General features: G+C 42.5%; 1 protein-coding gene across 1 annotated transcript in view; it reads right to left on the reverse strand.

Moving 5' to 3' along the window:
• The window catches only part of LOC106577110 (zinc transporter 6), a 75,251-nt gene extending 54,041 nt beyond the window's left edge, over window positions 1-21,210 (reverse strand). Inside the window, exons 1-4 of the mRNA XM_014154850.2 lie at window positions 20,984-21,210; window positions 19,740-19,786; window positions 19,387-19,473; window positions 6,754-6,838 (exon numbers count right to left, since the gene is read on the reverse strand). Coding sequence (XP_014010325.1) covers window positions 6,754-6,838; window positions 19,387-19,473; window positions 19,740-19,786; window positions 20,984-21,161 — 397 coding nt within the window. The 5' untranslated portion in view covers window positions 21,162-21,210. The remainder of the gene's footprint in view (window positions 1-6,753; window positions 6,839-19,386; window positions 19,474-19,739; window positions 19,787-20,983) is intronic.
• Window positions 21,211-22,682: the final 1,472 nt, after the last annotated feature.

Raw genomic sequence — 22,682 nt, forward strand, 5'->3', positions numbered from 1 at the left:
TAATAGGGGTACAAGGACAGGCCTCTGAGGAGCTCCACACCAGCTTGTAGTGATATCTTCCCCTGCTCCAACCCTGAGCTGAATAAACAGTCTCTGACCAGACTTGGCTTGGACAGGCTCCTGTCATCAGGGTGGATCTCAGTCTGTGACTGTGGAATGTCTCAGGTGTACCAAAGTTTCTTAATTTAACAGCATCAAAATCAGATGCTGCTATTAGATTAACTCATATTAGGTAGCTCGATAAAGATTACATAAGGTAATGAGGCTGATGAGGACATTAGCTGTACTGAACATACTGTCCACGAGCCACATTACCTAGTTCTAGCCTATAAACTACAGGTCTATGGAAAAAAAGCAAACCTCGTGGACCTATTATATGGCTATAGATCAGTGTCCAGGGCCAGATTCTAAGTAAAGCAGATATGAGCAGATGTCACCTACTCTACGAGGGTGTCTCAGGGGGAGTTGGGATATGCAAAAACACATTTTCAATTCACTTATGCGTATAATACACACTTGTACATGTGTGAAATAGGACAAATATAAGCACCCACCTAATATTTTAGTTTTTTTTATGTGGTTGTATGGGGAATAAATTAAGTGAGTTTTATTATTGGCAAAGCTGAGAACTGTTTGGAACAGAAAGTGAATCTGAATGTAGGACTGTTCCCTTTACTCACAGCCCTGTGGGACTCACCAGCTGTGCTCTAACGAGGAAGAACAGGAGGGGCCTGGGGACTAACTAACTCTCCCTTTACCAAATACAGACACACTGGAGCGCAGACACACACGTGCACACACAGACACAAACAAACAAAGATAAACAAACAAACACATGGACACACATGCTGCAAGGGCCTAGACAGTATAACCTCAAGTGCCACACACAATCTCTTTCCATCTCTGACAGTCACACTCTCTTATCCACAGACAGACTTTTTGGGGGGAGGCATCTGCATAGAGTTTGCCACCATGCCAATCTCCAGAGAGCCACACTGAGGGAGCCGCGCAGACGGGGGGGGGGGGTTATCAGGACAGGGTAAACCCTTTCATTCAGACCTCTCTCTCTCTCTCTCTCTCCCTGGGCAGGAGGAAGGATGAGAGAGGGATAAAGGAGGAGGGGGGGGGTGTTTATAAGCCTGCAGAACAGGCACTTGACCTCCTTTCGCTTGGCTTCCCCCAGCTGTAGAAATACGGTGGGAACACACAGTCCCAGAGTATAGTGCTTCTGAGAGGAAGCTGTCTGCTATGAAGAAGCAGAGCAGACAGACATCAGATGCACTAACATACACATAGAACAAACACAAAGATTAGTAATGTGTGTGTGCGCTTCTCTCCAGAAACTAAACACACTGCACACTAAAGTGTGAATTAAACAAATAAAAACAAGACTCTGAACCAAGGCCAGTCACTACGTTCCATAACACCATCAAGACAGAAAATAAAATGTCCTGAATTTCCAGGAATCACAACGGAGCATTAAACATGCTTAAAAGTAACCCTTTCAAATCATCCAGTATAATCCCGCGTATCAATTCAGCAGAATAATTGCCATAGTAAACAAACACAGTATAAGAAGGGAATAAACCTAGAGGATCATGGGCCTTGAAAACAATAACCCAGTGCACACTGCAGTCAGTTTGTATTTGTCTGTAATGACCTACACAACCAACATTCCCAGGCAACTATTGATCCAGCTAAAAGAAGTGTTGACAAAAGAGGGATACGCATATCAAATTAAGGCATGGACATTTTTCAACAGCTTGAAACTTTATCTAGTCTTCCGGTGCAAAATTTGATCTGGACCAGCTGACAACACCAAACATTCTTGTAGACTCATCTGTTTTATTCCGACAGCCTACGGAACAGCGCACCACTTTAGGATCAGTTATGCACACACACACAAAATGTGCTGAGAAGGGGGTGAGGAGAGAGGATGCGAGGAATCAAGGAAATCATCCTTGGAAACGTCCCAACACCACCCCTGAAGGCACCATTATCAGATACTTTGTAGATAGGTAATGAAAGGAAATCGATTGTTATCGAATCAGAACATTTTCAGTTGAAGAAATGGCTGTGGTCACATGCACATCCATCAAAAAACTTGGGTGCTTGGCTAATGGTACATACATGAAAAGAACATAAAGGCCTGTACACTGTTTGCTCCCAAATAATTACCACCTTTAATGATGTTTTGATCCAGAGGATCTTCATATAAATACATTTCTGGTTGCTATTCCTTAAAAAGTACATATTGCTCTTCTTCCTGAAATTAGCAACAAATCTGTAAATTACAAGCTATTATCTTTCCACCATTGTTCATAGCCACTAGCTACAGACAGGATAATGTACCTATATATCAGCGGAAGTAGACTCCTAAGAGGTCAATTTTTCCTTTTTAGTATTTTTATAAGAAACTGGAACAGAAAATGAGTTGCACTGCAATGTCTTCCTTTTGAATTTGAAAGGCTTCATGCTAATGACATCTTAGGGCGGCAGGTAGCCGAGCGGGTAGAGCGTTGGGCCAGTAAACTGAAAAGGTTACTCGTCCGAATCGCCAAGCTGACAAGGTGAAAAATCTGCCGTGGGCCCTTGAGCAAGGCACTTAATCCTAATTGCTGTTGATAATGGCTGACCCTGGCCGTAACCCCACTCTCCGAGGGTGTCTCAGGGGGAGTTGGGATATACAAAACACACATTTACAATTCACACATGAGTATAATACACACTGGTACATGTGTGAAATAGGTCAAATATAAGCACCCACCAAATTATTAAAAGGGATTTATTTTGGATTTATGCTGCCTTTATACTCAAAATTAGGCCTACATAAGTAAGTAGCCTTGCCCAAGCCAGAATGGCCCATAGGCCCATCTCCTGTTGTTGTAGTCTGAGGCAGCTGGAGAGGCTGCTAGTCTATCACTAGGCCTCGATGTATTCACATGCTAAGCCCAGTAATAGCCTGCAATGCCACTGTTAATTACATGTTCTCTTCCAAGTAACGTTATGCATGCTTGTTTAACAACCGCTTTATGAAAATGCACTATAAATAGACCTGTCAGAGAGAAATGCAGCATGTAGTCCTTGTGTGTTTTGTTCAGTGTCACTGAATTGGAAACCCCCATAATTAGACAATGAGATTTAAGTGTAGTCACATTTTCTCTTAGTTAATCACTATCTCGCTCAACCACGAATGCTGCACTTGAATTTACGGGTCAGTGAAGGATTACCCGCAGGTTTGCGTCAAACTCTGTGGAGCTAACATTGATTCTATCCAATCTGCAAGGAAGGATTAGGAGTAGTCGCCCTCCACTTTAGAGGTTTGTAATGGAAAAACATCTCCTGCTCAAGTTTGGAACGGGAGATCTCTTCAGGAAGCCACTTTCTCACAAATGAGCAGCTACATTCACAGCTAGGACCAGTCACAGGGATGAGGCTTGGTGCTGCTGATGGGGACTTCAGACTGTTCTCAGACCAGGCTCACAGCCCTTCCTCTTTCTTCCTCCTCCTGTGTGACTATATGGCCGCTGACATGGCAAATTTCGGCCCGATTATGCAAACCCCACGTTCTATGGTTCCGTCCTGCATGCCTTTGGGACATTATCGTATCAAATTCAATTAGAGATTTTCTTTTGTTTTCACAATATCACTCAGTTGATGATGCTCTACTGGAATGACTAGTCCACCGTAGGCAGTTCGGAGCATGTATGAAAAGCATACATCTAAGCAACAGCAGTGTAGCTTCACTTTGTTGTAACACTGGCATTGTTTACTATGAAGGGGGAGGGAGAGAGGGAGAGAGAGAGAGGAGGACAGGAGGGGAGTCTAATGAACCGGAAGCCAAATGCTCAGCCCACCACATTAGGGTAAATATGCAATGACTGGAAAACCTTCAGAGATGTGGAAGAGATAATTTGCCACACAGACACACTATAATAAAATCCTCAGACCACTACACTACCGCTCCTCTCGGTCTGAGAACCAAACTCATAACACACAGCTAAAACAACATCCACAAGCTTGTACACCACCTATCACATACAGTATACAAACACATACTAGTGTTGTCCTGACACCACACAAACAACATATACTAGTGCTGTCACAATATCATCATTTTGAGTTTGATAGTAGGATTAGTATCACAATACTCGGTACCAAAACAATACCACAGCAAACAAATAAAGTTGGGAGAAGGACAGATTTTCCAATCATCTTTCCAGGTTTTTGCTTTTCAAAACCACACTTAATAGAAAAACTAAACTGGATGTTCTAAGTTCACAACAATGAACTCATTCAAGTCAATGATGACATAATGGGTGGACTAGCGGCCATGGATGCGGTAAAGAGGTCAATCGAACTCCAACACAAAATGGAATTGCCATGGAAACACGTGGGGAAAAGGGCTGTGGGAGAAAGATTCAGAATCTCCTCATTGCCCCCCAGCAAAATTAGCCTACGTTGACATTCTACATTACCATTGAAATTATTGCATCTCAATACTGGCAGCCATTGCGAGTGTACCCATGAGTTCAGTCAAATTGCCAGAGTAAGAGATTGTGAAGCTGTTCTATTCATTCTATTTCTATGTGTGCTGTTGCTGCTGCATTGTGGTCACTCAGTCAACGATTTGTTTGACCAAAACATATACATTTGTTTTACGGTCATGACTATTATTTTATTTTCATGGTCTTCATCCATAACCGTCAGTTACACGGTAATTATGCCAGCCCTAATTTTACCACACAGGAGACCACTTTTGAGGTCTGTGAAAAATCTAAGATATTTTGATTGAGTGTAGTTGCCCTTTAATTTAAGTGTGCATGCACTGTAAAGATGTATAGAGATCATTACATGGAAATAGCCTGTTTTGCATGGAGATTACTTTCAAATGGCAGAAGCCTTCAATGGCAGTCAATTGGGTTGGGATTCCTATTGGTTGGGAGCGAGCAGCCAATTATCAGAGCATTTTCGTCTTCAATTGGTTTGCCTAGTTTGTAAATGGCTTTTAAGCAATATGACTGCCATCTAGTGGCCATAACTTAAAGACAAGATTTGGTTCAAGACCCAGCAAGGCAGGTGGCGGCGGCAAGTCACCAATATTAGCTTTACACTTTTTTTTCCTAACATAACAAGAAAATGTACTGCTTTAAAATGGAGATAGCATGGGCAGCGCCATTGAGCCTGTCACCAAGGCCATAATGGCACAGATACAACATTGCAATCTCTATACAATGCACCAAGCACTGTTTGGTTAGCAGTGTTTCTGTAGCGCACATGTGAGTTTGCAAAACAAACGCCCACTGGATTGAAGCAAATAATCATAATTCTGCCAGGTAGGCATAGGCTACTTTGTAGTTAACTTTAAATTGAAAAGGTTTTTGGGAAAGCCAAAAACAGCTACACAAAGTGGTAGACATACAAGCACCACACACACAGGGACATGCCCGTGCCGTTGCCTCTTCAGAAGATTCCAGGGAATACAAATCACTGATGCAGTCTGTTCATGTCTTATGGTAAACTTGGGCAAATTAATGTGTTCTAATAAGTACAATACATGATTTCAAAACATGTATGCACAGCAGTGTTCTAGAATATTGGACCGTTGGCTATCATACTTCTCGAATTCTCAGCGCAGCTCAAGCAATTTCTCCAACTGTCAACACATTCAAATGAATAGAGGACACGTACCGGAGCCGCGTTGGTTGGGAATTGTGGGGAGATGCACGTTCGGGCTGTGCGTCCCCCGCGGATGGTGGTCTCAGAGCCGCGTAGCTACAGTAAGTCACAATGGGACGCCAGACTATCGCGTCTGTGGACTTCAATTTACGCTTAACACATACTATTTGCAGCGGGACTTTTATGATTGCATAACAATTTTTTAAATCCCTTTACTTGAATTAGTAATAATATCATATTGATGTTGACATGTAAGATTGGGGGCAGCTTATGAGATCTACACATCACCATCTCCATAAACAGATGGTAATCACATTACCATCTCCCTAAACACAAGGCTGATCTGTGCAGATATAGGCTGGAAAATGCCATTACAGCACAGAGGAAAGACTATCTCTCGCCCTCAATGGCTTCAATATTAGCACAGCTTGATTTCGGTGTGGATAAACACCATATAGGAAGTTTACCAACAGTTTCCTGTCCTGTGGATCCATTCTCCTCTGTCTCTGAGCAGAAGGGTCTAACTGCCTGGTGCTGCGGTTTATTTGTGCTGGCTATTGACGTCTGTGTCGCATTCCTCGGGCCGCTCAATATCTGAACGTCCTCCATTTCCTGTGTCTCTGACACACAACACTGGTGGAGGCTGCTTGTGTTGCCATGTTTTTCATTGCACACATTTTCAGAGGGATTAATCATAAAAGGATTTCACACTGATTTCACCATGATCATCATCACAACAAGACTGCGACACCAGCAAAGATCTAATCTGCAATGTGGGGGTGGGGAGGTCGGATCATAGTAGATGAATTACTATTTCCCTCGGTCAAGAGGACTGTGACTAGATCTATAATATGGGATCTCTCTCTCTGGACATCATGAGTAGATCTAAGTAGTTGGAGAATAATCACTATAATGGTGTGAACTGCCATGGCCCTAGGTGAACAACTTTAGGGAGAACAGAATTACGTCAGAGCACAATATCAGAACAATGTCAGTACAGAGTGTTCTCACTGACGTCCTCTACTACGCCTGGCTGGCTGTGTGGAACACTGTCACGTGACGAGGACTACTCACCCATACTGTTGGTGGAGCTGCACCACATCAGCAGGCAACCAGTACAGAGGACATTCAGCATGCTGAACACCAGGATTCTCCATGACTGAAACACACAGAGCATAACATTAAATAGAGCTTTCCAAACCAAATTAATTCCTTTAGATCTATAGGATTGATGGGAGTGGGATATTAACAGGTAATGAAAGTGGACGATAGGTTAGGCACTGGCATAACATAACCTATCTGTCTGTTAAAAAAAAAAATATATATATATATATATATATATTTTTTTAATCTGTTCCGTAATTCAGTGAATGCTTTGTATCAGACAAACCATGTAAAAAATGGAAAGAGAAAATGTGAGGAGGACGGTACAAACTCGAGGCCATCCACCGCTGCTTGGCCTGTCACTTTGTGTTGGAGTCAGAGGCTGTCCTTGGAGTGCTGTGAAATCTACAATTACTGCGGTGCGCAGTGTTATGACAGGGCTAGGGCGTCTTGTGACAGCCAGAGCCAGGGACAGAGATAGGAGCTGAAGTGTGTGTGTGGGCCTGTTGTGGCGTCAGGGCCCTACAGAACGCTGTGACCGTGTGTGTGTGCAAACAGAGCGACAGTATGCTGCACAACACATCCCAACCACACACTAACAGACACACACGAAAAACACACGAGATGACACACTGACACCCTCTGGGTGACGGCGGTATTGCAGGTAAACATGTCAGCACATCTTTTTCCTGAGGGTTGTACTGAAGACATCACATATCTAAGTTAAATTTTACATTGGAGTGACACTCGCAAACACCCTTAGGAAATTCAGCCTCCCTGAGTCACAGACTACAGTTGCTGATATATCATCTATAAATAACGTGTCGACCTAAAGTACTGCATCATCAGCTTGCGACAAACACTATACTGCATCATCAGCCCGAGCATGCGCCACGCAACGTGCATGCATTATAAGCCTGAGTTATCCATGGCTGCTGTGTGGCTCAGTTGGTTGAGCATGGCGCTTGCAACGCCGGGATTGTGGTTTCGATTCCCGGGGTCACCCATGCGTAAAATGTTTGCACGCCATGACTAAGTCCCTTTGGATAAAAGCTTACTTTTATATACTGCTCAAAAAAATAAAGGGAACACTAAAATAACACATCCTAGATCTGAATGAATGAAATAATCTTATTAAATACTTTTTTTCTTTACATAGTTGAATGTACTGACAACAAAATCACACAAAAATAATCAATGGAAATCCAATTTATCAACCCATGGAGGTCTGGATTTGGAGTCACACTCAAAATTTAAGTGGAAAACCACACTACAGGCTGATCCAACTTTGATGAAATGTCCTTAAAACAAGTCAAAATGAGGCTCAGTAGTGTGTGTGGCCTCCACGTGCCTGTATGACCTCCCTACAACGCCTCGGCATGCTCCTGATGAGGTGGCGGATGGTCTCCTGAGGGATCTCCTTCCAGACCTGGACTAAAGCATCCACCAACTCCTGGACAGTCTGTGGTGCAACGTGGCGTTGGTGGATGGAGCGAGACATGATGTCCCATATGTGCTCAATTGGATTCAGGTCTGGGGAACGGGCGGGCCAGTCCATAGCATTAATGCCTTCCTCTCGCAGGAACTGCTGACACACTCCAGCCACATGAGGTCTAGCATTGTCTTGCATTAGGAGGAACCCAGGGCCAACCGCACCAGCATTTGGTCTCACAAAGGGTCTGAGGATCTCATCTCGGTACCTAATGGCAGTCAGGCTACCTCTGGTGAGCACATGGAGGGCTGTGCGGCCCCCCAAATAAATGCCACCCCACACCATGACTGACCCACCGCCAAACCGGTCATGCTGGAGGATGTTGCAGGCAGCAGAACGTTCTCCACTGCATCTCCACACTCTGTCACGTCTGTCACATGTGCTCAGTGTGAACCTGCTTTCATCTGTGAAGAGCACAGGGCGCCAGTGGCGAATTTGCCAATCTTGGTGTTCTCTGGCAAATGCCAAACGTCCTGCACGGTGTTGGGCTGTAAGCACAACCCCCACCTGTGGACGTCGGGCCCTCATACCACCCTCATGGAGTCTGTTTCTGACCGTTTGAGCAGACACATGCACATTTGTGGCCTGCTGGAGGTCATTTTGCAGGGCTCTGGCAGTGCTCCTCCTGCTCCTCCTTGCACAAAGGCGGAGGTAGCGGTCCTGCTGCTGGGTTGTTGCCCTCCTACGGCCTCCTCCACGTCTCCTGATGTACTGGCCTGTCTCCTGGTAGCGCCTCCATGCTCTGGACACTACGCTGACAGACACAGCAAACCATCTTGCCACAGCTCGCATTGATGTGCCATCCTGGATGAGCTGCACTACCTGAGCCACGTGTGTGGGTTGTAGACCCCGTCTCATGCTACAACTAGAGTGAAAGCACCGCCAGCATTCAAAAGTGACCAAAACATCAGCCAGGAAGCATAGGAACTGAGAAGTGGTCTGTGGTCACCACCTGCAGAACCACTCCTTTATTGGGGGTGTCTTGCTAATTGCCTATAATTTCCACCTGTTGTCTATTCCATTTGCACAACAGCATGTGCAATTTATTGTCAATCAGTGTTGCTTCCTAAGTGGACAGTTTGATTACACAGAAGTGTTACTGACTTGGAGTTACATTGTGTTGTTTAAGTGTTCCCTTTATTTTTTTGAGCAGTGTATTATACAGGACACATGCCAAGTGACTGCTAAGCTCCGTAGTGAGGAAGTTAGACTGGCTGCATCTTCTCTGTGTGACTCATTTGTTCACTGTTATGCCTTTAATCCAGCAGAGTATAGGCCACCTCCACAGCACAGGGGGAGAGGACCCACTGTATTTTACTGCCAGGTCAACAGAATCATTCTAGAAGACTCCTGCTAGTAGGTGCATGGACAGAGCAGTGTTCAGCCACAGTGAGCCTAGCCTCAAGTATCACACAATCACACCTTTATCAAGAAAGACAACACTCCCCACTTTCTCCACCAAAGTATCAAGTCTAGAACTCTCATTTCAGAAAACTTAAGTCTCCTCTCTATGCATGTGAAGTGAACTAAGATGACTCTACCTCAATCTGTCTCTGTTCCTATAAAACCAAACCCAGTGCCAGTCTCTTCCATACAGCTTTTAGGGAGAGTAGTCAGAAGTCACACCACAGCACACTCTCTCCCTAGTCCCTACTCATGTAGATGAGGGCCTTTACCTCTGGCAGATGGGCCGCTTGGAGCCAAAAGCAGCTTATCCCAGACAGTGCAGCCCCAAGGCTGGCCATCCCATTGGTCCTTCGGTAGAGGCATGCCGAGCTACACTAGCAGAGCTAGCTAGTACACCGGCAGATGGAACACATACAGATAATTCCTAAAGAGGGGATTGAACCCCCATGTACCCTCGCTGTACACAGTGCACCGTCAGTGGAGAGCAGGGTATCAGTCAAGAGCCTTAATGTGTCCCTGTGGACAGAAGCCTTACAGTCCGGTCTTTATACCATCCAATATCCCATGTGTAATGGAGATAAGAACATGCCGTAAGCTCACTGCACAGCTTAAAATGTTGCCAATGGTGCTATCTAAATTGGATATTTTTCTATAGCTCAACTGGTTCGTACGTTGTCAAGGATGTCAGTCATGTACGTGTTAGCGCGGCAGAGGAACCCGGGTTCGAGCCGTGGTACGGACAGTTTACTCCAAGTTGTACTCAGGGAGGAAGCTAATACTACTAAGCTAGCAGTGATGTCGGTTTCACATACAGCCCTGATCCTTTGTTACTAGCCTATAGTGGGGTCCGGAATTATTGGATCCCTTGATAAAGATGAGCAAAAAAAGACTATAAAATAAATACTGAGCTTTATTGTATGCTACAATATCCAGTCAGAGTCTTCCTGACTCATAGAAACATTTTGTTTTTATTATTTTATACTAAAACAATTGCTCAGAGAAAGAGATAATGTTTAACAAGTAATAATTTTGTAAAAAAATTATTGGATCCAGTTTAACACTCCAGTCTGTGGAGAACACATCTTAAACCATTCCTCCATAAAGAATATTTCCATATCCATCCTCCATAAAGACCTTATTTTAAAGTCCTAAGTGTTTTAAGGCATAACATGCCCTCACATGACTTCACTGTCAAGGTCACGTATACTCTTACAGCTTGGCTTGTATAACAGCATTGCACTTTGCAGAGCCTTTTGCCTTTTTCTCTGCCAGATACCCTAAAGCGAATCAAAAGCCTTCCAGGAAAATATACCAGGCATATTTTGGATACAACATACATTTAAAAAAAGTAATGTTTACGTGGCAAAACGTGTCAAAGACATTGCACATAGCCACTTTTGTCTTTGTGCAAGGGATAGATGATGCTTCAAAGGCTTAACAAAACAAGGGCAAACCAAAGTTGACCTGTAGGGGAGAGAGTGGTATGTTGAGCCAAAGGGGTATGTTGAGCCAAAGGGGGATGATGAGCCACCCTTGTTTCTAGGAAACTATCTACAAAATTAATCATTTGACCAAATATTTGGGAAGAGGTAATTTCATGGAGTCTAAACGAAGAAACCACATGGGAAAAGTGGTACGGAACTTAAGTCCAAAAAACGCATTTTCACCAAGTCAAATGAATTTATTGCATTGAGGTTTCATGATGCGTGTATCTACATCAAAGTAGATTGTTCAATACATCAGTTGGGCTCGCTATAAGCTTCAATATGAGGTCTTAAACGTACACTACATGACCAAAAGTATGTGGAGACCTGCTCGTCGAACATCTCATTCAAAAATCATGGGCATTAATATGGAGTTGGTCCCCCATTTGCTGCTCTAAAAGCCTCCACTCTTCTGGGAACGCTTTCCACTAGATGTTGGAACATTGCTGCGGGGGACTTGCTCCCATTTAGCCACAAGAGCATTAGTGAGGTCGGCACTGATGTGGGGCAATTAGGCCTGGCTCGCAGTCGGCGTTCCAATGTTTCCCAAAAGTGTTCGATAGGGTTGAGGTCAGGATTCTGTGCAGGCCAGTCAAGTTCTTCCACAACGATCTCAACAAACCATTTCTGTATGGACCTCGCTTTGTGCACGGGGGCATTGTCATGCTGATACAGGAAAGGGCTATCCCCAAACTGGTGCCACAAAGTTGGAAGCACAGAATCATCTAGAATGTCATTGTATGCTGTAGCGTTAAGATATCCCTTCACTGGAACTAAGGAGCCTAAACCATGAAAAACAGTCCCAGACCATTACTCCTCCTCCACCAAACTATACAGTCGGCATTATGCATTCCGGCAGCAGGCATCTTTCTCCTGGCATCCGCCAAACCCAGATTTGTCTGTCAGAGTGTGATATGGTGAAGCGTGATTCATCACTTCAGAGAACATGTTTCCACTGCTCCAGAGTCCAATGGCAACGAGCTTTACACCACTCCAGCAGACGCTTGGCTTGCACAAGGTGATCTTAGGCTTGTGTGCAGCTACTCGACCATGGAAACCCATTTGCTCGACCACGGAAACCCGCTTCATGAAGCTCCCGCCGAACAGTTCTTGTGCTGACGTAGCTTCCAGAGGCAGTTTTGAATTCAGTAGTGAGTGTTGCAATCGAGGACAGACAATTTTTACCCACTTCAGCACTCAGCAGTCCCGTTCTGAGAGCTTGTGTGGCCTCCCACCTCACGGCTGAGCCGTTGTTGCTCCTAGACGTTCAGCTTCACAATAACAGCACTTGCTGTTGATCGGGGCAGCTCTAGCAGGGCAGAAATGTAATGAACTGACTTGTTGGAAATGTGGCATCCTATGACGTTGCCACATTGAAAGTCACTGAGCTCTTCAGTAAGGCCATTCAATTGACAATGTTTGTCTATGGAGATTGCATGGTGGTGTGGTTGATTTTATATACCGGTCAGCAATGGGTGTGGCTAAAATAGCCGAGTCCACTAATTTGAAGGGGTGCCCACATACATACACACACGTTCAAAAGTTTGGGGTCACTTAGAAATGTCCTTGTTTTTGAAAGAAAAGCAAATTTTTTTTGCCTGTTAATATAACATCAAATTGATCAGAAATATAATGTAGACAATGTTAATGTTCTAAATGAGTATTGTAGCTGGAAACAGCTGATTTTTTTTAATGGAATATCTACATAGTCTACATCGACATAGAAATTGCCAAGAAACTGAAGCTCTCGTACAGTGCTGTGTACTACTCCCTTCACAGAACAGCACAAACTGGCTCTAACCAGAATAGAAACAGGAGTGGGAGGCCCCGGTGCACAACTGAGCAAAAGGACAAGTACATTAGAGTGTCTAGTTTGAGAAACAGACGCCTCACAAGTCTTCAACTGGCAGCTTCATTAAATAGTACCCGCAAAACACCAGTCTCAACGTCAACAGTGAAAAGGCGACCCCGGGATGCTGGCCTTCTAGGCAGAGTTCCTCTGTCCAGTGTGTGTGTGTTCTTTTGCCCATCTTACTCTTATTTTTATTGGCCAGTCAGAGGTGGCTTTTTTTGCATCTCTTCCTAGAAGGCCAGCATCCCAGAGTCGCCTCTTCACTGTTGACGTTGAGACTGATGTTTTGCGCCGTTTGCGCTGTTCTGGGAGTAGTTCACAGCGAGATCTTCAGTTCCTTGGAAATTTCTCACATGGAATAGCCTTCATTTCTCAGAACAAAAATAGACTGACGAGTTTCAGAAGAAAGTTCTTTGTTTCTGGCCATTTTCAGCCTGTAATCGAACTCACAAATGCTGATGCTTCAGATACTCAACTAGTCTAAAGGCCAGTTTTATTGCTTCTTTAAATCAGAATAGTTTTCAGCTGTGCTAACATAATTGCAAAAGGGTTTTCTAATGATCAATTAGCCTTGTAAAATGATCAACTTGGATTAGCTAACACAATGTGCCATTGGAACACAGGAGTGATGGTTGCTGATAATGGGCCTCTGTACGCCTACGTAGACATTTCATAAAAATCTTGCATTTCCAGCTACAATACTCATTTACAATAATAACAATGTCTACACTGTATTCCTGATCAATTAGATGTTGTTTTAAATGGACAAAAAAAGTGCTTTCTTTCCAAAGCAAGGACATTTCTAAGTGACCCCAAACTTTTGAACGGTAGTTTTACAGTTGAAGTCAGAAGTTTACATACACCTTAGCCAAATACATTTAAACTCAGTTTTTCACAATTCCTCACATTTAATCCTAATAAAAATTCCCTGTCTTAGGTCAGTTAGGCTCCCCACTTTATTTTAAGAATGTGAAATGTCATAATAATAGTAGAGAGAATGATTTATTTCAGCTTTTATTTCTTTCATCACATTCCCAGCGGGCAGAAGTTTACATACACTCAATTAGTATTTGGTAGCATTGCCTTTAAATTGTTTAACTTGGGTCAAACATTTCAGGTAGCCTTCCACAAGCTACCCACAACAAGTTGGGTGAATTCTGGCCCATTCCTCCTGACAGAGCTGATGTAACTGAGTCAGGTTTGTATGCCTCCTTGCTCACACACGCTTTTTCAGTTCTGCCTACAAATTTTCTATAGGATTGAGGTCAGGGCTTTGTGATGGCAACTGCAATACCTTGACTTTGTTGTCCTTAAGCCATTTTGACACAACTTTGGAAGTATGCTTGGGGTCATTGTCCATTTGGAAGACCCATTTGTGACCAAGCTTTAACTTCCTGACTGATGTCTTGAGATGTTACTTCAATATATCCACATAATTTTCCTCCCTCATGATGCCATCTATTTGTAAAGTGCACCAGTCCCTCCTGCAGCAAAGCACCCCCAAAACATGATGCTGCCATCCCCGTGCTTCATGGTTGGGATGGTGTTCTTCGGCTTGCAAGCTTCCCCCTTTTTCCTCCAAACAAAACAATGGTCATTATGGCCAAACAGTTCTATTTTTGTTTCATCAGACCAGAGGTCATTTATCCAAAAAGTATGATCTTTGTCCCCATGTGCAGTTGCAAACTGTAGTCAATTTTTTTTTTTTTACGGTGGTTTTGGAGCAGTGGCTTCTTCCTTGCTGAGCGGCCTAACAGGTTACGTCGATACAGGACTCGTTTTACTGTGGATATAGATACTTTTGTACCCGTTTCCTCCAGCATCTTCACAAGGTCCTTTGCCGTTGTTCTGGGATTGAGTTGCACTTTTCGCACCAAAGTACGTTCATCTCTAGGAGACAGAACGCGTCTCCTTCCTGAACGGTATGACGGCTGTGTGGTCCCATGGTGTTTATACTTGTGTACTATTGTATGTACAGATGAACGTGGCACCTTCAGGCATTTGGAAATTGCTCCCAAGGATGAACCAGACTTGTGGAGGTCTACAAATTTATTTTCTGAGGTCTTGGCTGATTTCTTTTGATTTTCCCATGATGTCTAGCAAAGACGCACTGAGCTTGAAGGTAGGCCTTGAAATACATTCACAGGTACACCTCCAATTGACTCAAATTATGTCAATTAGCCTATCAGAAGCTTCTAAAGCCAAGACAAAATTTTAGGGAATTTTCCAAGCTGTTTAAAGGCACAATCAACTTAGTGTATGTAAACTTCTGACCCACTGGAAATGTGATCCAATGAATTATAAGTGAAATAATCTGCCTGTAAACAATTGTTGGAAAAATGACTTGTCATGCACAAAGTAGACATCCTAACTGACTTGCCAAAACTATAATTTGTTAACAAGAAATTTGTGGAGTGATTGAAAAATGAGTTTTAATGACTCCAACCTAAGTGTATGTAAACTTCCAACTTCAACTGTATTTGTGTAGCATGAAAGTGCATCCTTGTAGCTGTGTGGGCTAATATTGTCTAAATGTTTGCCTTGGGGTAAGTTGACCCAATAGCAAGTTGAGCAAATTGAAGTGTTTTCTTCCCAGGCGTAATGGAAAGCATTATCGCTGGGATATGAGGTAACAGGCCCATGTTAAGTGTTTTTTTTAAACTAGCGTTTGTTAGGTGTTAAAGGGATATTTGGGGGTTTTGGCAATGAGGCCCTTTACCTACTTCAGTCAGATGAACTTGTGGATACCATTTTAATGTCTGTGTCCAGTATGAAGGAAATTACAGGTAGTTTCACAAGCCAATGCTAACTTGTGTTACCCATAGACTTCCAGTCATCACGCCAACACTAGTTAGCATTGGCTCACAAAACTACTTATACCTTCATACATAAAAATGGTATCCACTAGTTTATCTGACTCTGGGGAAGTAGATAAAGGGCCTCCTTTCCAAAATTCCAAAGTATCCCTCTAACCTCTTATGGCTAGGGGGCAGTATTTTCACGGCTGGATAAAAAACGTACCCGATTTAATCTGGTTACTAATCCTACCCAGTAACTAGAATATGCATATACTTATTATATATGGATAGAAAACACCCTAAAGTTTCTAAAACTGTTTGAATGGTGTCTGAGTATAACAGAACTCAAATGGCAGGTCAAAACCTGAGAGATTCCTTTACAGGAAGTGGCCTGTCTGACCATTTCTGGAACTTCTTTGCCATCTCTATCTTTTACTAAGGATCTCTGCTCTAACGTGACACTTCCTACGTCGTCCATAGGCGCTCAGAGCCCGGGAAAAACCTGAATGTCGTCATCCCAGCCCCAGGCTGAAACACATTATCGCCTTTCTCAAGTGGCCGATCAAGGGACTCTGGGCTTAGGCGCGTGACCTAGCCGCCCCCGTCTTTGTGATTTTTTCCTCTGTTTGCCGAAAAGGAGATTCCCGGTCGGAATATTATCGCTTTTCTACGAGAAAAATTGCATAAAAATTGATTTTAAACAGCGGTTGACATGCTTCGAAGTACGGTAATGGAATATTTAGAATTTTTTTGTCACGAATTGCGCCATGCGCACGACCCTTCTTTACCATTTTGGATAGTGTCTGGAACGCATGAACAAAACGCCGCTATTCGGATATAACGATGGATTATTTTGGACCAAACCAACATTTGTTAATGAAGTAGCAGTCCTGGGAGTGCATTCTGACGAAGACAACAAAGGTAATGAAACTTTTGTAATAGTAAATCGGAGTTTGATCAGGGCTAAACTTGGTCGGTGTCTAAATGGCTAGCCGATCTACTGAGAATATTGCAAAATGTGCTTTCACCGAAAAGCTATTTTAAAATCGGACATAGAGTGCATAGAGGAGTTCTGCATCTATAATTCTTAAAATAATTGTTATGTTTTTTGTGAATGTTTATCGTGAGTAATTTAGTAAATTCACCGGATGTTTGCGGGGGGTATGCTAGTTCTGAACGTCACATGCTAATGTAAAAAGCTGGTTTTTGATATAAATATGAACTTGATTGAACAAAACATGCATGCATTGTATAACATAATGTCCCAGGGTTGTCATCTGATGAAGATCATCAAAGGTTAGTGCTGCATTTAGCTGTGGTTTTGTTTTTTGTGACATTATATGCAAGCTTGAAAAATGGGTGTCTGATTATTTCTGGCTTGGTACTCTGCTGACATAATCTAATGTTTTGCTTTCGCTGTAAAGCCTTTTTGAAATCGGACAGTGTGGTTAGATAAAGGAGAGTCTTGTCTTTAAAATGCTGTGAAATAGTCATATGTTTGAAAAATTGAAGTTTTTGTATTTTTGAGGAATTTGTAATTCGCGCCACGCCTATCATTGGATATTGGAGCAGGTGTTCCGCTAGCGGAACGTCTAGATGTAAGAGGCTAAAAAGATGCACTATACAGAAATCGCACCGCCATTTCCTGGTTGCTAAAATTCTAATAGCTTGCCTAATTTCAATTTATGTGATTAAACAATAAAATATAGTGAAGAGAATAATTTTACCATCTAAACCGCTGTGAAATATCTTTCCATAACCCAAAATATTGTATTTTCAGCTGGTGTACAAAACCAAATGTTAAAGACGCTAAAACTAAACTTAAGAACAAGAAGCATAGAACAGATCTACCACTTCTTAGACTTGCTTTCAATGAGAATGACAGATCTATAAACACACATTTCTTTGTGAATTTGGTCAGGTCACCCAAAAAGTTACATATTGCAGCTTTAAGCCTGTGTTAAAAGATGCTTAAAATGATTAAAAGACCAAAATGCAATATTGTGATTGAATTGTGTTTGGGAAATAAAGATAGACATGGTTTTAAAAAATAACTGGTAATATGTCATACAGTACAAAAATGTGTAGGCGGCTTAACTTACCCTATACCCGGGGTAAGTTGTGCTAAGAGACCAGTTTTTTTGGACAAGATATGTTCTCAAAACTGTAACGGTTACATGAATTCTGATTATTTCCAGGTATAAACAACACCCTGAAATATGTAGATTTCTTTGTTAGAATGAATAATATTTCTCGACTGAGTGATGCTGAATATGAAAAAAATAAAAAATAAATAATAATAATAAATAAACTACTTACCCCACTCTCCCCTACAAAAGGTTGCAGATTCGCAAACTGGTCTAGTTAGTGACTGTTTTTAGCTCCATTAACTTTAGTTGGGCTAGTGCAAAGGGCTATTACTGAGCTACCTGAGGCTGTGCGTTTCACAAATCAACACTGTCTTGCCATCGATTTCTAATGGGCTTGAAGACAACATATACTTTGCACCTACTGCACAGGAGGGCACGACACGGGCTGAGCATCCCCAAATTAGATGTGATACCATGAGGGGAGCGGCATTTTCACATTCAATCAATGTTTAGCCTTGGACTTTGTTTGCTCTGTAAACTGTGCACTGTAATCCACTCCTGGTTTTGTTTGTAAAAGTAGGACCTTGGTGTAGGCCAAAAAGTAGATTACACTCTGCACGCCACCCCACGTGTTCTACAATTCCATCAAGTCTCTGAGCCTTCCTGGACAAGTCCATTATCAACCAGATTACTGAAAACTCTATTTGCCAAGTTGGGTTGGCAAGACCTGTCAATTCCCACTGTGATGGAGAAGTCCATAGAGTGAAAGATTATCATGAGGTGTTTGGGCACTTGCCTATGAGATGAGATGTCTAAACAGCTTACCAGAATAGTGCAATAATAAAGTCAGGGTCATCTGGGAAGGGGGATTGAGGAATTCCCAAACAAAGAGCATTGCGGGAGAGTTCGTCCCTGAGGCATATTAATGTACATGCTAGCCTCTACGAGTCTGAGTGTGGAAGCTTCCACTTTTGTCTAATATATAAATTCAAAATGTTGAGTCAACTTCATTTTAACTTTCTCTACCTGTTGTCCCCTGATTTTGTTGTTCTACCGTTGGAAATTTGAGACAAAATATCCACAGGAAAGTGTTATTAACTTGACTTTTCAGAACACTGGTGTGTATATAGTTCTGTCAGCTTGTATTTCCGCTTTGTAGTTTCAATCTACTGACGCTATTGTTTACATAGTGTGCATCACGTGCGACTGCATCAGGAGATTGAAAATATAGACTGACGTTCTAAAAACTAGGGTTTATAATACTTTCCTGTGGGTATTTTTTATTTTATTTTGCAAGACATAAGGAACAACCACCCAGACAACCGGTAGAGTAAGTTGAAATATAATTTTATTGAACATTCTGGCTTGTAGAGGTCGTTAGAGGAATAAAACATATTGTATTTCTTTCTTTCAGAGTGTGCAAACAGCAAGGTGTATTAGGCAATACACACGAATGCATACACCCCTTCTGCTAACTTACCTGTCTGTCTGAAGTCACCAAGCGGAATTCTTGAGAGAGTTTCCCAAAGAAGGACCTGTGCGTCTTCCGGAATGGGTGTATAGTACCCTGTGGGTACCACACAAACACACAGTCACGTGAAAGGATGTGAGAGAGAAGGATGAAACCTGTAAAGCTTGCAGCGAAGTAGGGGGAGACGAGCTATAAGTCTTACATAATACTACCATCTAGTGGCTTCACAATGTAGTGTTTATCCTTCTTCAGATACAGTAGGCTGCCAGTAATTAATTAATTAATTAAATAAATATACTTTTTTTTTAATTTTTTTTTTTACTTTAGACCCTCCCAACTTGTCTTAAAAAAGGAAAACTTACCAGCACAAACATGTCAGTTTCATGCTTTTTTCTGTGCAATGGGATATCTGCAGAGGAAGAGTAAGTATATGGTTATGAAAAACACTGATACAAAGTACTGATATAAAGTATAGTATTCATCTGACGTTATTTTCAAGATACCTGAATGATGCATGTTTGATTATTATAATTTTTTTGTACTTTTATTTAACTAGGCAAGTCAGTTAAGAAAAAAAATTGTATTTACAATGACGGCCTACCCCGGCCAAACCCTAACGACGCTGTGCCAATTGTGTGCCGCCCTACGGGACTCCCAATCACGGCCGGTTGTGATACAGCCTGGAATTGAACCAGGGTCTGTAGTGATGCCTCTTGCATGGAGATGCAGTGCCTTAGAACGCTGCGCCACTCTGGAGCCTAAATTATGCATGGTTTTCAAAATGCATTTCCACCTAAGACTTACCCCCAGGCCAGTGTGTCCCCAGTGTTTCATGTTAATGTAAACTCTTGGTGCAATTGTGTCTCCATCAGGAGTGTGACATTAAAGACTTGGTGCAAGCAGAATCAACAACATCTGCACCATCAAGACAGTTGCTTTGTGATAAGGTGTTAAATGTTCACAGTTAGCCATTGTTAAGTAAATGCAATCTGAGAAGTACCAGTGGCCAGGCCTTGGCCCCATGACAGAGCAGTTCTGCTGGAGCCATGGGCAGTGACACACGGGTGCCGCCCCGCGTAGATGGAAACAGAAAAGTTGGAGCCTTTTGGGTAAAACACCGTGGTAAATGTCAGATGGAAACTCCAATCTGGGTGATCTGTCTTAGCCATCTCTCATTTTAGTCGTAATGTTATGGCTAGGTCTGGCTGTGCAAAGAAGATGCAGGTGGCAAAGGTTTAAGAAATCTGCAGATAGCCGGTCAGCCACCTAGCTAGCGCTGCTTTGATTTTCTGGCCTAGCTAGCTGGCCTAACGTTTAATCTGCTAGTTAACTTCGTCAACGTTAGTTAACTTTACCCCGGAATTCAGTTAAGTTCACTCTAGCAAAACATGTTAGCTGACAAGTTTTCTCGTCTTGACAATCATAACATGGCAGTGCCAATGCATTAGCGACAGTGAAGATTTACCTACACACAGCTGTGGAAAGATGCTTCATAGCTGATTATGGTTTCTAACGGTGGCTAGCCAGTTTGCCGTTACCCTAGCTACCAATAACGTTGCGCTGGCTAGCTAGCATAACATAGTTACCGGCAACGTTAGCTAACTACCTGAATCGTTGATAACATCCACCGCCACCATGTCAGGTTTATCCAGGGGACCAACTTTCCTCTCGGTCACCCCGGACGGCACCACGTCCGGCTTGGAACCGAATTTTCTGGTGTAAAAGTCCCCAACATTGTGATACGATAGTCCTGATGGAGATGTGGTCATACCATCCATCGCCATTTTGGACCCTTCAAATCGATTGAACTCTCGAGAACCTCTTAGTTGCGCGTGCCTGCACAAATTCATAGATCTGTAGATCATCTTATCGTGATCTAGCTCTTGGCTATCTCGAAAAAATATTGTTTACATAGTTTTGCAGTCAGGGATTTCAGGGCGTCATACAACTAGAGTGAGGAAAGGAGAGAGTTTGATTTGTTTCAAAGATACACCTCTAAAGTACTATGGTTTATTTTTGTGTTCAGTCTTAATTTGAGGGACTAATGTCTGATTTATGGGTTTGGCAGATTGTGATCTGCAAGAATTTGTCACAAGTTTTTGTTTCTTGAGAAGATGAAAAGATACCATTTTTTGGAAGAAAAAACCCCCGCTAATTTAATGAAATAACGTACATTCAAGACCCACTTTCTGCTGAAGTTGCAGTTATGTTGGTGGTTGATAAGAAATAAGATTCTGTATCAATAAAAATTACATGAAGACATTCACCAAATTGACCGACACAGTTGTTTTGAATAGCTAGTGTTGCGTTCAAAGCAACTGGCAACAAGGAAAAATACGGGGTCAAATCATGTCATCAGTGATCTTCAGGTCGGAAAGTTGGAGCTCTAGAAAGAGGCCCGGGTTGGATGAACGTAAAATCGATTTTCCCAGTCAGACTTCGTTTTTTTCCCCTCGAGTAAACCGTTGTTTTGAACACACTAAAGTCGGAAGGCGGAGATTTCCGAGTTCCCACTTATTTTGAACACGGAATTCTCGAACCCGCAAAAAGAAAATATGCACATTTTCCCACCAGTGAAGTGCTTCCAACAAATTGACTTTTTGCGGATGAAAATCAGTGCGTGATGACGTATTTAGTGCACACAACATTTATTTTTTCACTTACGTTTTCAGGTACCGAATAAAAATATGAATTTCAATATGTTTCCATCACATTTTCAACTCTACCGATAGTTTTGCCATTAAATAGCAAAGCTGCCTACCTTGGCGCGTGCGCTATAGCCAAAGATCGCAGATACAGTGCGGGTATTGTCATAAGAGCGATAATATTTTTCTTTGTCAAACGGCAGTCGAGCATCGTGTCATCAGAATAAGACCCTCTATATTTATTGGAAATCAGTATGAAGAGCACAATGCACTTTCACCGCCCTGTGAAGTTCATCATAATCGATTTCATCTATAGTTTAAAATAAACGTCATGGTTTCTCGAGTAGTAGGGTCATGGCTAGAAGGGATCCAGCTTTTGTAAAATTAACGGAAAAATATTTGTTTTTACATTTTAGCTAACCCTTTTCCTAACCTTAACCGAATTCTCCTAAACTGCTACGTTAATTATCCTAACCTGTTCCGTAAATGATCTTAACCTGCTACGAAACGTCAATATGACTTTAATTTGACACATTCTGGATCCCTTCTAGCCAAAACCGAGTCGTAGTGGGGAGGACAACACACCATATCGCGTGACTCCAAGTTTCTGCTTCTTTGGAGTTTAACTGCGGATGGCGTTCAATATGTTGCATTAACGCC

This window comes from Salmo salar, chromosome ssa18 (genome assembly GCF_905237065.1).
Source record: "Salmo salar chromosome ssa18, Ssal_v3.1, whole genome shotgun sequence".
Lineage (NCBI taxonomy): Eukaryota > Metazoa > Chordata > Actinopteri > Salmoniformes > Salmonidae > Salmo > Salmo salar.